Source organism: Petromyzon marinus, chromosome 16, assembly GCF_048934315.1.
Source record: "Petromyzon marinus isolate PM22_M1 ecotype Great Lakes invasive population chromosome 16, UKy_Petmar_22M1.pri1.0, whole genome shotgun sequence".
Lineage (NCBI taxonomy): Eukaryota > Metazoa > Chordata > Hyperoartia > Petromyzontiformes > Petromyzontidae > Petromyzon > Petromyzon marinus.
The window spans coordinates 4,328,260-4,346,134 of record NC_133682.1 but is presented as its reverse complement, the minus strand read 5'-3'; the positions used below and the strand labels follow the sequence as shown (position 1 = coordinate 4,346,134).

The following is a 17,875-nucleotide window of genomic DNA, read 5'->3' as shown; positions in this document are numbered from 1 at the left end:
GAAGCCGTTTTGGAACCACGCAAAAAAACGCCGCGTGGTGCTGATTTCAGCGTGGACCAGTCTAACGCGCCTCGCGTTTAACCCCCCCCCCTACCCCCCCGCCGCGAGCCTGACCTCTTTGCCGTTGCCGCCGGCCTCTCGTCAGGTCCTGCGGTTGTCGGCGTGGGACCCGGATGAGGGGGCCAACGGCGAGCTGCGGTACGACATCGCGTCGGGCGACCCCACGGGGGACTTCCGCCTCGACCCCGTGTTGGGCACCCTGGCGGTCGCGCGGCCGCTCGACCGCGAGCGCACCGCTTCCTACGAGCTGGCGGTCCGCGCCCGGGACGGGGGCGGCCCAGCGCGCTCCGACACGGCCTCCGTCCGCGTGACGCTCAGCGACGTCAACGACTGCTCGCCCGCCTTCCAGCTGTCGCCGTACACGGTGCACGCGCGCGAGAACACCCAGGGACCGCCGGTGCTCATCCTGCAGGTGAGGGTGCGCGAAAAGTTCACCACGTGACAAGCTTCGGAGATTTGTTTTTTTTTGCTTTGTCATTGTTGTTGTAGTTTTTTTTTTGCGTGTGTTTAGTTTGTTGTCCTTTCCCCGCACCTTCGATTAGCACGGTTGGCTACGTACGGTGCAAAGCAAGTTCACTGTACGTTCGTCATCATAATCATCATCGTCGTCATCAGCCACGGTCGATCCACTGCTGGATGAAAGTCGTCGCCACGCGAGGCATTTTTTTTACGTGATTGTTTATTCGTCAACGAAGGATCCAAAAGCCTTGGAAATTATTTATCGAATTCGAGGGGTCACTGGGGTGACTCACAACACAGAGCGTTGAGCTCTCACTGCTGGGATCCTGGATCCGAATCGGGGCTTCAGCATCCTGCGACGAAACCGGGTTCTCGAGTGCAGTGACTGCCGCAGTGACCTTTTGCCAACCCGCTTAAACCCTCTTTTTATTGTGCAGGTGGTTGCCAGGGACGACGACCTGGGATCCAGTGGCCAGGTGACGTATGCAGCTGCCGGGGGCAATGACGGCGGAGCGTTCTCGGTGTCGCCCGACGGGCACGTCCACCTCCTGCGCAGCCTGGACCGGGAGGCTCAGCCGCAGCACGTGCTCATCATCACTGCCACTGACGGTGGTGAGAACGGATTCTTGATTTTTTTCACCCCACCCCCCCCGCCCGCGCCATCCCCTGCTCGCAGAATTTTATTCCGATTTCTCCATCATCATCATCATCTCTCTCCACACCTCTGATTAGAACGGTTGGCTATGTACGGTGCGAAAGAAGTTCAATATACACACGTACATACGTGATGCATCCATTCCAGTCTCTCGCAGAGCAGTGCAACTCGTGTTAGATAATGACCCACGGAAGCATATACCGCAGAGCTACCTCTGAGATCCCATTAAGTGACCTCTGTTCCATACAATAGAAGGCAGCACTTTAGTTAAGTTCAGATTTACTTGAGTTGCACATGGAAGTAATGTTCATCACTTGATGGTCAGACCGATATTAAACATTTTCCAGAGCTGGAATGTAGCCAAATTAAGTGCAGAACCAATTTTTTTTCGGCCATTGATGACGGGGGCTGAAACCATCCACTCGCTATATCTGAGAACCCAGTTTAATCTCAGGCAGCTGGCTCGATCTCAGTGCGGAGTAGAGTAATTTTGGCGTTTTCGGAATGTTTGCGATTTGATTTACGATTGAAAGTTTTTTTTGGCGCTAGGAACTGGTTTCTCCACGCTCTGACCTCTGAACCTACCGGCCGCATCCAAAGACGCGCACGCTTAAGCGCCCACGAATCCGCTCGATTCTACGGACGTCTCTCGTGCGTGCCGCTCCTTCGTTAAGCGCTCGCGGGCGCGGCTTCAGCGCAAATAGGCGTCGAGTCACTTTAAAGTGGTCCTGCACTCATGCCCCCGATTCTTCAGGGAGTGGAGCAATTTAGCTTTCGGAATGTTCGTGATTTGATTTATGATTGAAAGTGTTTGTGCTCGGGAACGGATTTCATTGGGAAGTTGTAACCTTTAGCGGTGTCCTACCATAACGTGCGCACAACGCGCAATTGTTTGTTTCTGAGCGAAGCTACTATAAACCGAGGAGTCGCGTGCATTCGAAAATTACAGGATGTCCATGAAGGTATAATCCATTATTGAAGAATTATAATTAGACAGCAGTTTCGACTGTGTGATTGAAATGTTGGAAACATATTCCTTGTGTGCTTAAGTTTTTTTTTTTTACCGAAAAGCTTTGTTGATCTTCAGCAGCGCGTGACAGAAAGAATTCAAAATAATCACACCCGAGATGTTGGCGAACACTCGCGACTCCCCCAAATCTGGGCAAAAAGTTCGTGCTAACCACCGTGGAAAACATGCGGAGGTTTAGAGTCATGAAACTCACGCGTTCAACTCCTCATACTATGTATGCGTGTTGAACTTCTTTCGCACCGCACCTAGTCAAACCGTGCTAATCGGAGGTGCAGGGAAAGACAACAAACTAAACGCAAAATAAATTATTTTTCAATCTAGACGATTTAAAAGTGCATAGCTGCAGTGGCTTCCGAATGTTGGAAGGAAGAGCATTCCAGATGGCCACAGAAGGGCATATTTAAGAGCACGATGTGGTAACCGTCTTTATTCAATAGCTAGCCAACAGTGGATGCTGTATTGGCCCTGCATAACATTACCGTGTAATTACAATTTCATTCACAGTGTATGCTACCACTACGGGCACCCCGTGTTTTAAAGGTCATTTTTAATCAGGGTAAACATTTATCTTTTATATCAAGAAAAATTAAAACTACCTTCATTTCTATCATGCACAATGAGAATCTCTCTTCAGCCTTTGGGAATCCGATGAGCTACGAAGCCCTTAAGATTTAAAGCTTTCGTGACTGCAGGGATTCATATTCTTGGTTCTTTTCTTGTTGTGGTTTTCACACCTGATGATGATTGCTTGTGTTGCAGTCGAAACGTCGTGAGAATTTTATTGTTTTATATTTTTTATTATTTTATTGTTTCCCTTCTACGTGACTTTACCGAAAGAACCAATAATCCGAAGCCCTTGTTCACCAGATGTCCAGTAAGGGGCACGGGTCAGCAAGTACGAGCACATGCCTGCACGTTTGGTGACCACCGTTTGTGTCGGTGCATTATTTGGCGATTTCGGATTCCTACACCCTGAGGTGTCGAATAAAAGAGCCCCATTGTACGGCTGGGCTAGAAGAGCTGTGGGTGAACTGAATCTTGCCAGGTACGGGGGGGGGGGGCTTTTTTCAGCTTCATGCCCACGCTGATATAAAGTTTGAACGAGGCACACGTGAGCAATGTTGACTGAAATCTGTAATTTAACACAAACGTCAGAGCCCATAAAACGTTCACGTTTAGAAAGATAATTGAACCGGGCGAACTGCAAGTGTGGATGGTTCGGCTCGTCCGGCTGTGGCTGCGTGTTCAAGTCACAAACATTTGTCGGCAATTGATGGGTTTCCTCGCTTTCCTTGAGCACACGGTTCAGTTGAAACCCATGAGCAGAAACAGGAACGACACAAGGGATTTTTAAAGGTCCCCGGTGACAACAAAATTTCAGGCCTCTCTGGCCCTGTCAGATTCTCATTTACAAATATAAATAAACAAAGACGTTGTTTTTCTTAATTTTCGCAACACTTTTGGGGGCCCCCTTCAATTTCCTCGCTCCCAAAGTGGCCATCGGTGTCTCTAGGTGACTTCCGTCAGCGGCCCTTGAGTGGGAAGGTCTGCTTCGCGAGCCTTTCTTTCCCAGCACCGGGTGCTCTGGCGTACACCGTCTCACGAGCTAGGCGTGCCTGAGAGGGGGAATCCAGGTCTGGGTTACTTTTTTATTACTAATTTATCAGGTAAGGCCCACTGAGCTGTGTCGCTCTTTTTCAGAAGCAACCTGGCTATTGCAAATGATAGCTCAACGAAGTGGCTTATCATCACGTGGATAGCAGCCAATTACTCTAAACGCCTGATTCTAAATGTGGAGGGATAAAACCAGAGGACCCGGGGAAAAATCCACACGACCACGAGGAGAGAGACAAAGACACGCAAACTCCAAATATACAACAGGCGTCAGGGTCGGGATGGAACCCACAACCTCCTGTAGACCAGACGAGGTAGTTAACATCTAGCCACCACGGCGCCCTAGGCTGACCTCATCAGGATCATTATGTTATCGAGTCTGCCAAATCTGACCTGAGTTGTATAACGCTTTCATGGCCCTCCCTTCTTGTTCACGCTTCCCCATTCCGTTTGCAAGGCTGGTTTCTGTTTGCTTTGCCATGGTTTCACTCTGCAGTGTCTGATGGCTACTTGCCAGTGGGTGATTTCAATCTTGCCCGAGGCCCTTCGCAGTGAAGCTGGATGTACTTGGTCGAAACGACCGTGTATTTGTGCGTGCGGGATATTTTACTTTGGCGCAAAAAGGACATGCATATCGATACGTGTGTGTGTGTGTGTGAGTCTGACCATAATTAAAAACAATTATACTGAGCCATTGACAGTGCTGAATGAAATAAGTGGTCTGGTGGTTGCTAAATGAACACCACGCGCGCGTGTGTGTGTGTGTGTGCGCGCACACCGCGCGTATCAATTTAAATTGCCAACACATTTCAGTAGGAGGCTCACTTTGCAGAGAGCACATGCCCGGACCCAGGTCCCACAGCTGGAAGCAATTTCTGCATCGTCGGCAAAACCCCAACGCCAAACCTTCACGTCATCTTTCCTCTCTGTGGCCATTCCTTCGCAGATGTGATAACGCAAGTACAGTGGGAAAGTGTGGAAACACTTAATCTCAAAGGGTATCCCGATTATGGAGCTGCAGGTAATTTACTTGCATTAGAGCGAGAGGGCTCATGAATGGGGATTCGCTTTCAGGCACAGAAGGGTAGAATAATGAAGGGTTTTCATTAATCAGCAGTTGGGGTGGGTAATGCGATAGGGCTGGAGAATCCTGTGAACAGATATACCGAGAAACGCTAATTTATGGACCTGAGGAAAGAGTAAGTTACACTCGAAATATCATGCGACTATCGTGCAACTATTGTCTGATTAATGTGTCACCAGCACACGGCAGAGGGAGAGAGCGACACCTCGGCCAGATACAATCACGTTGATTCTGAGCACGTTCTTTCCTGGCCTGCCTCAGTGGAATTGCATTTCGCGATCCCTTGACGAAAAAGTGACTCAATTTTCGTGGAACAAAATATGAAGCCGCAAAATAAACTCCCCTTTCACTTCCGTGCAATGAACACAGATCGTTCATTCGGTGTGAAGCGGGCAGAGAGTTGTGGCTGGGCGGTAAACACATCGTGCAGTGGACTCGAGCTGAGTTCAATTCCCAACCATGGCTAATAGCGTTGGTGGGTGACATATGCAGCATGCACGGTCAAACAACCCCCGTGGCCGACGTAGCATGGGTGAGGCATTCGCAACATACGCGTGTGTCAATGGACTGACAAAGGTCTGAAAATTCGTGTGAATTAAGTGCAGAGCCATTTCTTTTACAGTTAGATCCGAGTGTGGTTGTGGAGCATTGCAAACTCCGTTAAAGCTGGTTTTGTCGACTGAGTAAATATACACTCCCATAACCACCGAAGCTTGGGAAATACCATCTCTCACATAAGCACATTTGGTTTTAAAAACATATCGTATTTTGCTAGCAATAAGATTCCATTTATATTTCTTTAAAAGAGATTTGTTTAATTTCATCGTGGTCTGACCTTGCGTACATTTCCATTAGCTTCTAGCTTGTCATTTGAATGCTACGCGTGCAGGAATCTCAGTGGCAAAACAATCCTAACATTAGTTCTTTCGGCAAAGTCACGTAGAAGGGAAACAATAAAATAATAAAAATAAGAACCAAGAATATGAATCCCTGCAGTCACGAAAGCTTTAAATCAAAAATCCTAACATTGTTAAATTGTGCAGGAGATGTAAATTGATGGTTGATGAAAAAGAACACGACAACTAGTATTATCAGATATCTTGAAAAGTTTTGTTATATAGTACAAAGCATTTATTTTAAGATATATTTTTAAAAAATCTACTATTCTGACAACAATGAATTGACCGAACAAACATTTAACCTTTTATGGTTTTTTCTAATTTAATAAAAAAGGAGTACACATTATTTATTTATTTAATCAAAGTAGATTTGAATGGGCTGTACATACATCCATGTGTGTATACATATGCACACACATACACACCAAGTCTGCGTATTTACAACCAGCGTTCTCGTTTTAACAATGTTACATTCTCGTGCCATGACGGTAATTAGAAAACACATTCACATTGAATGGAACCGAGTGGAAATTTAAGTGCATAAATGAGTGCAGCAAATGATTCGGTAGTGAAATAATTAAACGCGCCTTGTAAATAAGAGATTGACGCGGACCACCCCTCAGCATTCGGGCGGTGGTAAGAAACAAGAGAGAGAGGGGGGGGTGCCCAAGAATGCCGATGGCTGAAACCTAAACCCCGGCCACTTATTTCGGTGAGCAAGGTGATGCCGCTATTTTCTGATGCCACGCAGTTTCCGCTCCGCTGAGAGAGAGAGAGGTGGGGCGTGGGGTGGGGGGAAAGTTGCTCCCCCCCCCCCAGAAACCCCACGAGGACAGAGCACCCCCTTGCTGTCACCCAACAGTCCGTGTCCCACCAGCCGTTCCAAACCCTCGCCCCCTTCCGTTTGTTGCGTTGCTCCTGAGCATCACTCGACAGCACTTATCAAAGGAAAACAAATATAAGCTCTTTGAAATTAATTAGCCGGCGCCCCCCCCCTCCCCACCGTCCCACCCAAAAAAAAACCCCATTGCAAGTGCTGAAAAGCCCGTTCACAGTTTGGGTCTGAATTTTAACAGGCTCATTTCTGTACTCTTCAGCCCTCCCCCTACAGCCCCCCCCCCCCCCACAATCGCCCGCTTCCCCCACCACCTTATGTTTTTCTTTTCTTATATGAGGCATGAAAATGTTTCATAATTGGATACAAAGAATGCTTTTGTTTGATCGGCACTGAACTCGGCCCAAAAAAATCACGGTTTGCATACCCGATGCCTTACCCGCAGGGGGAGAAACACTGCTCTGAGGCTGGCAACCGATACCGGTACTCTTCATTGGACGATGGGAGGCACCTGAAACATTCAGTCTTCTCAACAGCAACGACGGAAAGGGGGCACCCATTGCTTTGCCTAAACTGACAGCACCGCTCAAGCGCAGGAAGCTTTGAGATCACAGATTAGGCGCAGCAGAATTTAGGAACTCTATATATTTTTTTTTGTTAACACCCCCGGACTGATGAGAATTCCCATGAGCCGTCAAGCAAGTTAAAGAAGAGTAAAAAAGAATTAAAGAGAGACCCAAAATAAGAGCGCCCCTTTGTCAATAGCGGCTGGTGCTATGCGGAGAGAGTGCGAGCTCGCAGACTGTTTCAATCAAGGCCTGGCTGGCCTTCAGAGAGCCGCGATTGTGCTGTGTCGTGTAACGTGGATGGTGCACATTCTCCGTTTGAAGATTATTATTTTTTTAAATTGAAAAAAATCTTGGCATCGTGAAGCGCACTTGTTAACTTCTTTATATGTACATTTTTGTTGTTGTTGTTGCTGTTGTGGGGCATTCCAAGGAGAGTAGAGTGCTTCGATGTCGGTGGACAACTCTACTTTAGGAGATAACGCACGTGCACATTTATTTTTGGGCAAATAAATCAAATTGCTCCAGCAAATCTTGAGATTTTTGTTTTGGAATTCCCCCCCCCCCAAAAAAAATCCGAAGATTAACGATGCTAGATTAACTTTTGATTGTTCAATCGGCGCACAAAGCAAACATCAGTCCGACCGCCCGAGAGGTGAGACAAATTACGATTGTGTTCATCCACCTGAGCAACTCGGGCAAATTTCATCCCAGGTGCAGCAGAGGTCAGGAAATAAATCAGGAGGTGGCGCGCGGTGCCTCTGGTGCCTCTCTCGTCGGTGCCTCTGCTGCGTGAGCAAGAGGTTCTGGAAAGTCGGGCTGTTAACCATTAATCCATATGTGATTGGTTACGGAGCTTTCCACTTGAGTGTGGCTTACATTTGTAGGACAAGTTTCCAGTGCATGTTTTGTAAAAAAAAAAGAATTAGCAAAGTATTTCATAAAGTTAAAGCATTTTTGCATTTTATATGAGCAATTATGTGTATCGTTTCTCATGCCCTCGTTTGCTCGACGAAAGACCACAGGCGGCGTCGAGGTTTTTGGTGGCCTCCAGCAGGAAATGCCACTTAGGGGTCCCAAGCCACCGCACCTTGTATACGGACACGACAAAACATACAAAGATCCCCCGTGTAGCCTTAACAGACTGTTGGGGCAGGTGCTGTTCGCGAGCATCTATGAAGGCCGGCACAGTACACAAGGGGGTGGGTGGCCGGCACCACGCCCGGCCGCCTTTGTCTCCCTGGTGGCGGTGTTTACACACCGCACCAGGTACTAATTTGAGGCTGAGTCAACCTAGGGAAAGGCCCAGTACCGGTTCAGATAATCGTCACTGGTGTTGGCCGTGAGCGGGAATTGAACCCAAGTCGCCGGGTTTGTAGTGCAGTGCGCTGACCGCTACACTGCCGCTCTCCAATGCGGACACGACACACGCGCACGTACGTACGCACACAGAGCATACATGTGTGTGTAACATATACACACATCAATCAGTATCCTTTAACCTACTGCAAATACCTCTGAGCTTTGTTATCGCATACTCCTGACTGCATTTACCATACCTGTAGTGTGTCGTTCCTCTTGTTGGCGACTTACGTTTTTACAATTGCCAAATGAATCGCCGATTTGTTAATCTATCAGTTGACGCCATTCGGGGGCTCCCCACAACCACGGGGACAGCCTGTGGTCATAGCTTTTGGCTGACAGGTAAGGCAGACCCTGCAGCTGCAGACAACAATGCAGCAGTTTGTAGACATTGCTTGAACGCGTGCGTGCGTGCGTCTGTGTGTGTATTTTACCCCCCTAGAAGTTGGGTTGGCTAGACCAGACCAGTGATGCAGGCATCAGCCCAAGCTAAAATATTTGCGCCGGACTCCATCCGCCATGCAGGAGAGGCCACAAATTCCCAGCAACAGAAAAAAAATGCTCTTAGACCTACGTAGGCAAACACGAGACGCTTTAACTCACAGCTTGGCGAACCCCATGTGGTCACATTTACTACTGGGGCACCCAACGATGCTATACGCACCACATTTATTCTTGCGTTAAAACCTGACTCCGCGTACATTGACTTTAATGTGCAAAGAGATATCTCAACCTTCATTGCGACTACTTTGGGGCATTGACATGGCCCAGCGATTCAGGCTGGCCACCCCTGGTCATCACTGCGGGGTCTATTCACTGAAAAAATACACATTGCCGTCCTCCTCATAGCTGACTTTCAAGATCCCATTGATGTTATTGGAACAAAAGTGTAGGCAATTGTGTGCCGGAATCATGGTCCAAATTTGTAAACGAGAAACATTACCCGAAAATTACTCAATTGGGAATGCACAGCAACATCCCCCCCCCCCCCCCCGTGAAGCTCCTGTCAAACAAAGCGCCTTAAAATGTGTCCTACGTGCATCCTCTCTCACACACGCTCTGCACATATATATGTAGATGTCCCAGTCCTTTGCCAATCCACAGTTGGATAAGGACATCTCCATTCTGCGCTGCATGTGAGGGTTATTCGACCATACGTCACCAAGGTGATCACTGCAGGTTGGTGAAGGCAGCGAGCGTGCGTGATGCAGTACAGCACTCTCGTGTGCTACCCACTATTTTGTCCCACAGCCTATAGCACCTGTTAAGCATGATGGCCACCCATCCAAGCATTATCATAGGGCTCAGCCCTTCTTTAGATTCCTAGATATCATGAGATGAGGTGCATTCTGGATGATTTGGTCATAGGCACACGTATGTGTTTTTATTCATCATAATATATCCACAGCCCTTTGTCAATCCACTGCTGGATGAAGGCTTCCCCATGCCGTGTCAGTCGTGTGGGCTGTTTGATCGCTCTTCAGGATGCTGGTCTGTGCAGATTGGTGAATGGGAAAGGTGCAGGAATGGTTCAGAATTCACTTGCCACTGAAGTCAGCCTTGGCCGGGCATCGAACTCAGGTCGCTGAGTTCATGTTGCTCTGAACTGCTTTTTGTGTTTAGTTTGTTGTCCTTCCCCCGCATCTCCGATGAGCACGGTTGGCTACGTACGGTGCGAAAGAAGTTCAACGTACATATATAGTGCAGTGCTTTAACTATGCTACCGACCCCATGTGTTTTTATATATCTATAAGAATCAGACTTACCAATGTTCAGCCACCAAAAGCCTGCTGAGAGGCGGTGTTTATTCTGGCAGAGAAATTGCATGAGGCGAGTGCCGGAGTGTTCAGTGGAACGAGGGGCCTGCTGGACGGGTGATGAGTGGTAGGATACCATTGCACGTCGCAGAGTGCTGTCGTGTGCATGTGTCAGTGTGTGTGTGGGGGGAGCGGCGGCGCAGGGGTTATCCCGCTGCGCTTCGAACCCGGCCACCCGAGTTCGATTCCCGCTCACGGCCAGCGACCAATGGTCGACTCGGCCTCAAACGAGTACCTTGTGCGAGGTGGACAAAGGCGGCCGGGCGTGGTGCTTGCCACCCACCCTCTCGAATGCCGTGCCGGCCTTCATAGGTGCTTGCTAATGGCACTTGCTCCTACAGTCTGCTAAAAGTTATACGGTGTTGGGGGTGGGGGAGGTTGGGATCTTCGTCTTATATGCTTGCATGCCTGTGTATTTGTACTCGTTGACGCTGCAGTAATGATCCAAACGCAACTGGGACAGCTTTGCCGAAAGTACGTGCATCTCACGCGGTGGCCATCCGCGTTCTCGGCCCGGAGAGGAATACGCAAGAGTGTGGGAGACAGGATGGAGTCGGGGGGGGGGGGGGGGGAGTTTGGTGTTTTTCAGCGGGAGGCAGGAGTGAGCCTGACTTGCCCCCCATCCACCCACCCACCCCCTCCTCCATTGCAACAATGGGGCCCTTGTGTCGTCGGCAGCCTCACTAATGAGGGGTTCCACGCCGTTTGTGCAGAGGTATACAATGCAACGAGCAATTTGAGTGCAGATGGGAAGCGTATGCCGCGACGCTCCGCGGGCAAGTTTCGTGTGATTTCACCGTTCGTTCGTCATGCTTCCACATCGCGGTGTGTCTGGAGGGTGAGGACATGGCCAGATACAATTTGAAGGACTTTAACTTGACGCGCAAACATTGATCGCAGCGTTAAAGATAAAACGCGCGCTTCGGAAACCCAATCTGAGTTTCTTTGGCGAGTATTGAACAGAAAAAAAACCCCCAATGCCTATCAAGATATGACGTGGAATTTAAAGTACATTTTAATGGTAGTTAAAATACACTTAAACTGAAATTTGAAACCTAAACAGCACCAACTGAAATAACACAATCACACTTGTGTGGTTGTCAGAAGCTCACTAAATGCTTGTACTAACAATGACTTGGAACAGCATGATTAAGGTACACACTTGTGAGTGTAGCTGGTGGTTTAGAGGTCAGAGCGCTGAGCAAGCACCGCTGAGATCCTGGGTTTCGAATCCGGGCAGCCACCCATGATTAAAACCGATTTCTCAAGTGAAGGGAGTCACCAATAACTGCACCAAAAAAAAAATAGCAGACAAAATTGAGTTTTTTTTTTACACTTAAATTGGCGAATATCCAGCTCTGTGAATGACAATCTCATAGCAGAGTGTGTGAACGTGCGCCCCCTGCTGTGCGGCGGGGTAACAATACCACGCTTAGATTTTATTTGACAAGAAGTTCTGCGAAGAAATCTCCCTTGCAGCCTTTCGCCTTGATACACCAACGGGGGAGCATTGCCCCGCGAGACTCGTACAATCGATTCCTCATCTCGTGACGCGACGCCGATCGCGTCAGTTGGAATCAATGCGGAGAAATGTAGACCGAAGCAGACGGCAGAGGATGCACAAACGCATCGAGGAACATTTGGCATTTTGTCCGCCGTGCCTTTCCGCAGGTGCCTGCAGCATGTGGAGATGTTTGGGCTTTTGTAACGGTGATTAAGATGACCACCCACAACAGGTGGAGTCCACTAGCAAGGTCCAATGCATTTTAAGTAGCTTTGCAGTTTTCTTAGCCTTTCTAGTTCTTTACCCCGCCCCCCTCCGCCCCAATATTTCCATGGCTTTCTATACACACGGGCACACACTCAAGCCAGCATGTGCACACCATGCCCGCACGAAACACCCAACACTCACCTGAATAAATACACAAATCACACCCACGCGTGCTGCCCAGCTAGTTATGACACGCAGCCAGTTACAATGCGGCATGTGTACATTTGTAAAGAGGCACCTGGAGAAATACTTTGCCACTTGTCACACTGGTATTATTATTTCAGCGAATCACCTTCGCAAGGCAGACACTGTTCTTGTATGCTTAGCCTTGGAATAATTCCATTTTTATTGCAATCTTTCAGCATTTGAAAATCTATCACAGATTGAAATATTTTTTTTTGCAAAGAAATGCCCTGGACTCTAGTCACGCTGCTTTATTACGGTTTTGCTATCAAAGAATTCCTTAGGAAATCTCGCAGAGCAGTGCACCCTGTTCGGCAGAGAATCCTCGCAGAAGCGATTTTGATGTTTTTTTTTCTTCTAGAAAAATCCGTCAATTGAGCTCCTTATCTTTTCCACAATAAGGGTCACAATTTCTCAGAAAGTCTGCCATGAGACTGCTTATCGTCTGACCAGACAAACCACTATTTATAATTTTGACTGTTGACATTATTCCAAATTACGGTTAAAAATAAAGAGATACGGTATATATTTTTTTTGGTGTCCGGTCGTTGTTGACAACGCTGAGACAATGAATTCACTGCACTTGAGAGCAAAGTTAGATCAAAAGTGACTGTTTGGAATTGAATCTAGGAATTTAGCATTGTTCGTTGATTTGGCCTCCGAGTTACCCAACCACCTAATTTTGTCGAGTCATTTTAATTCAGCAATTAACTACTTTATCTTATATAATACAATGTTTCCCGTAAAAGATATTATCTTCTCACTTTGCAGTTGTAGAAGTGTAACGATGTGTCTGACCATTCGTCAATGCTAGTTATTAAACTCACGATAAATGTGTCAAATTGCATGTGTAAGATTTTATATTTTGTTTATGTTTGTGTGCAAGCCATTCGTGTGACCTCTGCGGGGTCGAGTGGCTGCGAATCTAAATCAAGACGATTCAGCGACTCACCTTCGCAAGGCAAACATTGTTATTGTATGCTTACAAAAGCTACGGCTGATATTATTTTCTACTCAATCTGAGGCTCCTTGTTACATTGCTTTAGCTTGCTGTACTTTGAACTTGGTGACCCACGCTCGATTCCCAGCTACGGCGAACATCAATGGCGTGTGACAACCGAACCAGCCCTGCCCTTCCTCCACCCTTCACAAACCGGGCCCTGACCAGCGTGGTGAATTGTGATTAAAACTGCACCGTGACCGACATGGGGTGGGGAGGATTTCATCCATTGGTGAATTGAGGATGACTGGAATCAGATAGATAAAGCATTGCAGTGTCGAATACGTATCACGCGTATAAGTAACCGAATTTTAGGAAGCTCTACCAGTATTGTGGTATAATATTACATTTAGTAAATTTAGCTTGTGTATGTGTGTGTGTGCCTCATTTTCCCAGTTTTTGTGCTTGCGATGTTATTTGTGATTTTCAGTTTGAATTAAACTTGACGGATGCGCGCTTTAATTCCTCATTCTTAATTGCATGCACGAGCGCAATTTATTCCTGCCACACACAAGAAAAATCGACGTCTGGGTGTGGTCCTGCATTGATTTTATTCGGTTGAATACCAACGTCAGTTGCTGGAATGCATTTATATGATCCCAAGAGCCAGTTTCATCAGTAAATGAAGGCATGGGTGGCAGGAGCCAGGGGCATAGGAGGGAGCTGGGGGGCAATTGGACACTGGAGTGAGTGGGTGGAGGTACGGTTCAAACTGTTCGTTAATGGCTTTTCAACTCGTACTGCCGCAGCTGTGTGGGCCCTCTGCATTGTTTTTACCCCCTAGGAAGGCTGCTGTGGTTAGAGCTCTCCTCCAAAAGCACAATATCGGAATTGTCCTTGGCCGCATGTTATTGTGCTCTCTTAAATAATGAAAACTTTTTTTTGGCGAAATTTGTGAAAAAAATTGTTTACCTTAACTCCAAGAAGAATTAAGAAATAAAATTAATAGTAATACGTTGTTGGCAACAATTGATGAAGCGGTCTATCTTTCCATTTTTTTCAAAACAAAAAAAAACTTTCACACACGTGCATGCAAAATACCGTTTTCATTTTTTGTAAAACTGAGCCTGGCCAGAGCTTTGCCTTGGGTTGACCAAATACTTTGTTGCAATTATTTATTTAAACTTTATTTTTTTGGCTTTTTACAATTTTGACAGGGCCCCACAGTCTTGCCAAAAGAATGTGTAAAATGTTGGCAGAAGGCTAACAAATAAATTGATTCCGTGGTCACCGTAATAAAGAATTTATTCGGTATATAAACAACACAAACACCAGGCAACGCGATATCTTGGACACGAATTGTAATAATGTTAGCCATGGAATAGCGGACTCTCTTCAAGCTCCCTTGACTACCACTGAAAGCAGCGAGTGTTCTTCCCCGATCTGCGCTTCAGCGACAGGAAATCGATGCGTGGTGGCTCATGGAAATACGAAATGAAATACCTCTACTTGTTTAGCGAGTCCCAATAAATCACAAAACCAAAAGAGAAATGCAATAAACGGTTTAAGTATTAATATTCCCGTAATTTTAGTATCTGGATTTACTTTATCCGCAGATTCTTGGGGCGGTACGGAGCGTGGGCTCATTAAAGGGCAGCTACCACCTGGCGCTTTTGCCCCGTTACCGTGTCTGTGAGCTACTTAGCGGCATGTATAAATGTGCAACGTGACATTTTTGCAACGGTAAAGAACAGAATGATGCAGCGGTGGCACAGTGATGATTTGACAACAAAAATGAACATGACCAACATGGCATGCATTTGAGTTTAAAAATAACGTAACATTTCCTGACAACTGCAGTGAACAAATACACTTTGTCGATTTGAAAATAAGCATTTTCGTATACTGTACTGTCCGTACACTCAGCGATGGCAGTTGTCAATGAATGTTTAACTCAACCTGTTCACAATTAAAATTAAGAGCGCCCTCTATTGAACGAAAAGCGTGGTCATAAAACTCACTACATCGAAATCATTGGAATGTATACCAATAAACAAAACATAAAGCAAGGCTGAGCTCGATACTTTGCCCAAGTTTTCTGGAGACTTCAGCATTCCTAAAATACTTTTTTTTCCAACACCAAATCCCCATGATATAGACAACTTTCCCCTCCCCCTACCCCCCCGTATAAACACGTGATGCAGGGCAAATCAAAGGGTTGACTCATATCGAACGCCCAAGAGACCGAATGAGCCATGTCAGGTGTGGGCAATCCATATAATCCGAAATGCATGGAGAACTGTCCATCACGCCGTTGACTGTTTTTGACCACACCTGGTGTTACTCCTTTGGAAGGGATAGGGGATTCTCAGCTGATCTTGATGATCGCAAGGGATGGCTGCCACGGCGCCACGCGTTGGCGCACTGGGCTTGTAGGCCACAGGCCGTGCCGGGTTCGATCTCCCGGCGTGGCAGATGAAACGACGGTGCGAGTTTCTTAACTCCGTCTGCCTCTGTGTACGTTCGGCAATGCACACGGACACCAAACCACGGTCAGTCGATGGTCACGTGCGGTGAGGGTAAAGTATGCGGTGCTCTCACCTCTTCCAAGATGTTTGGCCAGTATGGAAGAGTAGGCCAAATTACCCTCGGGTCCCCCCCCCTCTAGTGGAAGCCCTTCCTCCAGCAGTGGCTTGAGCAAGACATTACAAGGCTGCACCTTTACCTTCATGGTTAAAGAATGTGAAAACTCAATCTCTGGAGTGCAACACGGCTGGAGGTGGTAATAATCCCACGGGCGATGGAGTCGACGGGTGTAGATCTTGCATTCCTGACAACCTTACGCCTGACTTAAAATGCATGCGGAGAAACAAGACCAGCCAGTGAAAGTGCTCCGCATGGCCGGTGCCATTCCAACGGTGCATTGTTCAGATCTTGCGTAATTGCCAAAATGGGATAGCGCTCAAATAATATCAGGATCTGTGCCAAACTCATGGGGCGGGCAATGGAAAGAGATGAACTCCAGATTATCCCGCCATTTACGTTCGCGAGTCTCAAGCTGTATACATTGTGTGTGTATATATGCCATACTCTGATCCAGCTTAAGTTCTCACTTATGCGGGAATACACATCAATGAACGGATGGATTTGAAAGGTGTTCTGTGAGAAATTAATCATTATTCTGCAGAATATATACAGGGTGCCCATGAGGACAATTATCTATCATTAAAGAATTGGGATTAGATAGCAGTTTGAACTGCATGGTTGAATGTTGGGGCTTATGTAAAAGATTAAGTGTTTGCCAAAAACACAAAACACTTGAGTGAGCCTCAAAATAGTGCAGAGCGGAGGCATTGTAAACTATCGCAGCCGAGACGTTGGCAGGCACCTGGGACTCTCTCAAATATCGATACGACGTGTACCACAAATGCGTAGATTTGACATTAGGGAATTTCAGCCGTCTGTCATCCCGCCGCTGGATGACGGTGGCACCATGCCGCGGCAGTCATGGGGGTTGTTTCGTTATACTTCACCACGCTGGTCAGTGCAAATTGGTGAAAGTGGTGGGCAGAACTGGTTCAGATATCACCAGGGGCGGCTCTGGGCTAGTTTTCAGCAGCTGGCGGCCCTTAGGCGAATCGTGCAATCGGCGCCCCCACCCACAAACCCCAAGGGCAGTACTAGGCTGAGGTTTTTGGTAAACTGGGACACATTTTCCCGCTATTTTCCGTTTCATGTTTTTTAAAGCGTATTTTGTTAAACAGAGGCATAATTATTCGGTTGGTCCGTCCAGTCGTCTGTCCAACCAATACATTCTCAGAAATGTTGAGAAATACATTATAATTCATATTCCCTCTGTACGCGCACGGGAATTGAAATAATGATATCTTTGCTATTTTATTTTTATATTTTTATTTTTTATCCTCGAATTGTTGGTGCTCCACTGAACATCACTCATCATTGATGTTTAGCCAAATGTCTGGATTTGTAGTGCGGTGCGCTAACAACTACTCGTACTAACATATTTTCAGACAACCAAGTCTGTGCCTATAATTTTATCACATGAGCACAACACGTTATCGAATTTGAATTTCCTAATAATGGACGATACGTTCACGGACAACCTCCACCATTGTCCACTTTACCCGGTGGTGGAGACATCGAGTGTGCAGGCAGTGGAACTGAGTTGGGGCGCACAAGCCAGAGAGGCCCCCGGCTTCCAGCCCATAACCCCATTTTGAATCCGGCGTCTAGAGATGTAGTTACATTTCAATGCCACGTAAATTCAATTTTTTATGCATTACGGAGTGTGCCAATGTGTGTGTTTTACTCCTTGCTTCTATTAATAGGTTGCTTCTTGAGCCAGCAAAGCCACGCTGAGTCTCATGACTCCTTCGTAGGAGGATCCCGTCAAGTTTTTGCAGTGGGTGGGGGTGGGGGGAGTTGGCGTGGGACGATAACTGCCATGTATATTCCAACTGAATTATTCCAAATGTGTGTTTGAGTAGCAGGCCAAGCTGCGTAAGCAATCCGGCGTCGTGCGCTTTTTTCTACTCTCAAGGCACTGGTCGGCACACGGCGTGGCAGAGCATTTTACTGA

At 47.1% G+C, this 17,875-nt stretch overlaps 1 protein-coding gene across 1 annotated transcript in view; it reads left to right on the top strand.

Moving 5' to 3' along the window:
• Positions 1 to 17,875, top strand: part of FAT4 (FAT atypical cadherin 4) — a 130,038-nt gene that overhangs the window by 85,861 nt on the left and 26,302 nt on the right. The window contains exons 10-11 of the mRNA XM_032955021.2: positions 146 to 472; positions 957 to 1,131. Coding sequence (XP_032810912.2) covers positions 146 to 472; positions 957 to 1,131 — 502 coding nt within the window. The remainder of the gene's footprint in view (positions 1 to 145; positions 473 to 956; positions 1,132 to 17,875) is intronic.